Source organism: Camelina sativa, chromosome 4, assembly GCF_000633955.1.
Source record: "Camelina sativa cultivar DH55 chromosome 4, Cs, whole genome shotgun sequence".
Lineage (NCBI taxonomy): Eukaryota > Viridiplantae > Streptophyta > Magnoliopsida > Brassicales > Brassicaceae > Camelina > Camelina sativa.
In genome coordinates, this window is record NC_025688.1 from 13435589 (window position 1) to 13440561 (window position 4973).

Here is a 4973-nt window from a genome sequence, read left to right on the forward strand (position 1 = left end):
TTTTTTTTTTTTTTTGATAATAATGTTAATATCATTAATCAAAATGAACAGAGTAGGATATACATGAAGGATAGCCTAAAATTTGAACCCCTGCATAAAAGAAAGGAAACAAAAGCTGGGGATATAGAATCATCTTAGCTAAAAAACATCAGATACAACTAAAATTGATAAACTGGGACCTTTACAAGGCAGTTAAAATATTACAAGGGAGCTACCTTATTGAGATGGATGACAAATGAATATTGTATATACATCATTGAATAGTAACAATATTCCAGAAGTCTCAAAATCAAAACAAACTCTCAAATCATGGGAAGATACTGCAACTCACGGGATCTATTTGGGTGTGCGAATCCACCAATACCGAACCTACCAAACGTAGTCGCTTCACTTTTTCAATGACAGGTGAAGTTAGTTAGATAAGGCTTACATAACAATCATCTAGAACACTGTTTGTACATCTCACCATTACCGTACATGCCTGAACCTTAAACGAGACCACTATATCAACCCCTACTCATATGCCACACTACTACCTTATGTGTTCATATTTGTAATCAAGATCGAAAACCACAGCAAATTTCTCCTCCTGGTCAATGAAATAACTCCCAGCTCCAATGGCAACATCAGAACCACGGAACAATCTCAAAAACTTGCTCCAAGACACTGCATTGGGATCAAGTCTTACTCGTAACCCAAAACTCATATACACTAAATGTTATTCGGTGGTAACTAAACACAGAGAGCTTCTCTTCTCCAACACAAGACAGAGTCAAAGTCTCTGAACGATAAGAGTGAAACTGCAGACGCACAGGCAGACACGGTCCAAATCTCTCACTTGTGAAATCAAAACAGAGTAAACTATCTTCAATCTTTCTTCTCTCTCCTTCTCTTTCTCATCTCATCTTCTCTAGACCCAAAAAAGATAACTATTTCCTTTCTGGGTTGGATCCACTTCGTTTGACCCAGATACGGGTTCCATACCAAAAGCCCTTAACAACACATAGCAACAAGCCGTCACAGTGAAACACTTTAGATATCTTCATTCGATCAAGTAAAGCTACCTGCTTTATTAATGGGTCAACCAAGTCTTCGTTTTGGATTCCTTGCAGGTTGAGTCTCACGGAACAAACTCTATAATCAATCATCATGAATCCCCGAAACTGCTGCTTCTCTGTTTTACCAAAAATCTGATTTTTTCAATAAAGCATTCCACTTTCTGCAAGTTTCAGAGATGTTACCGTAGAGACTAGAGAGTATCTCCTCTAGCAATTCCTCCGACAGATCCGACATTGTCGTCATTCTCTCAAACTTCAACAGTGTGAGTCTTTCAAATCACAACTATTGGAAGACAAATCCAACCTACTGAAAGAACCGAACCGAACCGAACCGGCCGAACACAACTGTGTTAAATTAACTAACTGAATTAGAAGAAAACAATTTGGTTTACGACCGAACCGAATCAAAGTTTTTCGGTTCAATACGGGGGGTAGAAGAACTATGCAAAATCGAATTTGGTTTTAATTAACTAACTGAATTAGAAGAAAACAATTTGGTTTACAACCGAACCGAATTAAAGTTTTTCGGTTCAATACGGTAGAACTATGCAAAATCCGAAAATGGAAACAAAAGAGCAAAAAGGAAAATAGGAAAAAGGAAAAGGAAAATTTGTAACTTTTAATCATGTCCGCTGAAAGATTAGATGATGATCCGATCTTAAACCGTCATTATTTATCTATAAATAAAAAAATAATGCTTCGCATCTTGTTAATAATTCTCAAACCCTAAAAAATCAATTTCCTAGACTTAAAGGTTGTTGATGATCCATCTGGTTCACAATTGTTTCCCAAGGGGATTGTCTTCGTTCTACGTCAGAGTCTATCAGGTTGTTGATGATCCGTCAACGGATTCAATCATCTCGTGGGGTAGCAAGAACAGTTTCATTATCTGGAACGTGGGAGAGTTTCGCAGAAAGATTATGCCGACGTGCGTTGAATTTGGTGTCAACTTCTCATGTTTTGTCTCCAAGCTTCGTTCTCATGGCTTTAAACGAGTTAAAGGCTCTGGACAGTTGGAATTTGGAGACGAGTATTTTGTCGTAGATCAACCGCAGCTTTTGAAGTTGATGATGGTCGAAGCTTTGAGGACAAAACGTAATGCAAAGAAAGCTAAAGCCAAAGCCAAGAAAGATCGAGTGCAAGTAGAGGGTCTCTTGAAACACTTGCAAATTTGATCATAATATAATCACAACTTCTTGTATAAGTACTTTAGTAGTAATGAATAATGTATTTTTGGTATAAACCGCTTTTTGTGTCTCATATCGAGAGTGTTTATTCAAATAGGTGTCAATTTGTATCTTTTAAGCTTGCTACTCTTATCTACCGTATGTATCGTGGATAATTGAAATCAATTGCTTTAGTTATTAGAAACTTAAAATAAACTTACAATTTACAGTGAACCATAAAGATGAGTAAATTGCTAATTCCTAGCCAAATTAGATTGGGTGCTTTGATATAAAGAAAGAATGTCAAGAGATGATGATAGGTAAGGAAACAAGTAATTCAGATTCAGACATCATTAGCTCTGACTAATCATGGCTGCCATTTGTATTAAAGATACGAGGTTCACCTGTTCGCAACATATCTAAACGATACAAGATCCTAGTAGGCCCCTAGCATTTCTTTTCTGATTAGACACATGGACGATAAGGGTTCGATAAAAGCTACAACAGGAGAATTATGAAACCGTTCAAAATCTCATGGAATCATTATGGATTCGTGCTTTTTACCCGGCTTTGGATGAATCTCTTTGGCTTTGTTGGAAGTTCTTTCTAAAAAATGCAGATAAGCTAGCCGTAGCAGCGTGACCGTTCTCTACACACAGGAAATAATCGTCCACTGAAGCAACACAGAAACAAAAGTGAATTCAGAATTACACATGATGCAGTGATTGATAAACAAATTCATGAAAACATATAGTCCATATAAAACTGCTTCAACATAGTGAATTATATTCAAGAAATAGAAGTTAAAACAGTACCAGACATTACTCCATGGGTAACTGATGTAATGATCCCATGCTCTACTGGCTCGCCTTCCGCTACTGATGATCCTTCCGGAAGAACAGAGAGAGTTGTATTTGGAAAGACTAAATACGCAAAGGCCGACATTTTCTGTCCATTGCAGTTTAAGTGAGTACAATCAATACTCCAAAAGAAAAGATAACAGTAATGTACAACAAGGTTTTTCAAATAACCTTTTCTTCAAGCTTGTTCGGATCGAGTACAACGTATCCATTATCAGCCAGGCAACAGCATATAGCAACTGAAAAGTAGAAACGCCGATAAAATAGTAAGAAGAAAACACACAAAGTTCACAAAGTCAATTAGAGAAGAGTATAAAGTTGCAAAGAAGTACCAGCAAGATGCTTCATAGGGATTCCTGCATCGACAAGCGCTGCACATGCTGCATTTATCGCACACGGTAGAAGCTACACAGAATTGAATCAAGGAACAAGCAGCCAATACTATCTTCTATATTAATGTACCAATTATTTCACTAACACATATTCACACTCCCAGCTTATAGGATTACAAGCTTTCACTACTAAAAACTATATAAATGCTCAAATCGGCATTGCATATACCGGATTATGTGTTTGATACAGCAACAGTAAACGGTTTCCAAGGGGCAAGGACCAGAAAAAAGGATACAGAACCATCATCATGTACAACCTACACGGGAGCCAAAAAAAAGAAAACATCAGAAACAACTCAAATTGATAAATTGAGAATCATACAAGGCAGGACAATTATTACAAAGGAGTGGAGAGGTACTAAAATGGATGAAGAATCGATATACACAACACTGAATAGCGCTGCTCACCTGAATTATCACAGAGGTGGTGGTATTTGGATTAACTGTCAAAACACAAATACTCTGTATCGTCCTTTTCAGTATCATCTCACACTCCTTTTCTACTTTCCCTATCATTATGCAAAGTAAAAGTCAGTCAGAATCTTAAAACCAAGAATCACTTGTACCACATACTCAAGCAACAAAGAAACATAAAGAAATGATTGAACTACAACTGAATTTAACGAGTACCAATCTGCCCGGTTTTAGGCTTCCATATGACTTCAAAACAAGCCTTCTCAGCATTTTCATTCTTCTTTGTTCCTGCTTTAGGTCCATAAACTGCAGCNCACAGAAACAAAAGTGAATTCAGAATTACACATGATGCAGTGATTGATAAACAAATTCATGAAAACATATAGTCCATATAAAACTGCTTCAACATAGTGAATTATATTCAAGAAATAGAAGTTAAAACAGTACCAGACATTACTCCATGGGTAACTGATGTAATGATCCCATGCTCTACTGGCTCGCCTTCCGCTACTGATGATCCTTCCGGAAGAACAGAGAGAGTTGTATTTGGAAAGACTAAATACGCAAAGGCCGACATTTTCTGTCCATTGCAGTTCAAGTAAGTACAAGCAAGACCCAAAAGAAAAGATAACAGTAATGGACAACAAGGTTTTCAAATAACCTTTTCTTCAAGCTTGTTCGGATCGAGTACAACGTATCCATTATCAGCCAGGCAACAGCATATAGCAACTGAAAAGTAGAAACGCCGATAAAATAGTAAGAAGAAAACACACAAAGTTCACAAAGTCAATTAGAGAAGAGTATAAAGTTGCAAAGAAGTACCAGCAAGATGCTTCATAGGGATTCCTGCATCGACAAGCGCTGCACATGCTGCATTTATCGCACACGGTAGAAGCTACACAGAATTGAATCAAGGAACAAGCAGCCAATACTATCTTCTATATTAATGTACCAATTATTTCACTAACACATATTCACACTCCCAGCTTATAGGATTACAAGCTTTCACTACTAAAAACTATATAAATGCTCAAATCGGCATTGCATATACCGGATTATGTGTTTGATACAGCAACAGTAAAT

General features: G+C 37.0%; 1 protein-coding gene across 1 annotated transcript in view; it reads right to left on the minus strand.

Annotated features, from left to right (window-relative positions):
- LOC104780436 (exosome complex exonuclease RRP46 homolog) overlaps nt 2583–4973 on the minus strand; it is a 4363-nt gene continuing 1972 nt past the window's right edge. The window contains exons 7-9 of the mRNA XM_010504937.1: nt 4552–4619; nt 4338–4470; nt 2583–2897 (exon numbers count right to left, since the gene is read on the minus strand). Of these exons, the coding sequence (XP_010503239.1) occupies nt 2785–2897; nt 4338–4470; nt 4552–4619 (314 nt within the window). The 3' untranslated portion in view covers nt 2583–2784. The remainder of the gene's footprint in view (nt 2898–4337; nt 4471–4551; nt 4620–4973) is intronic.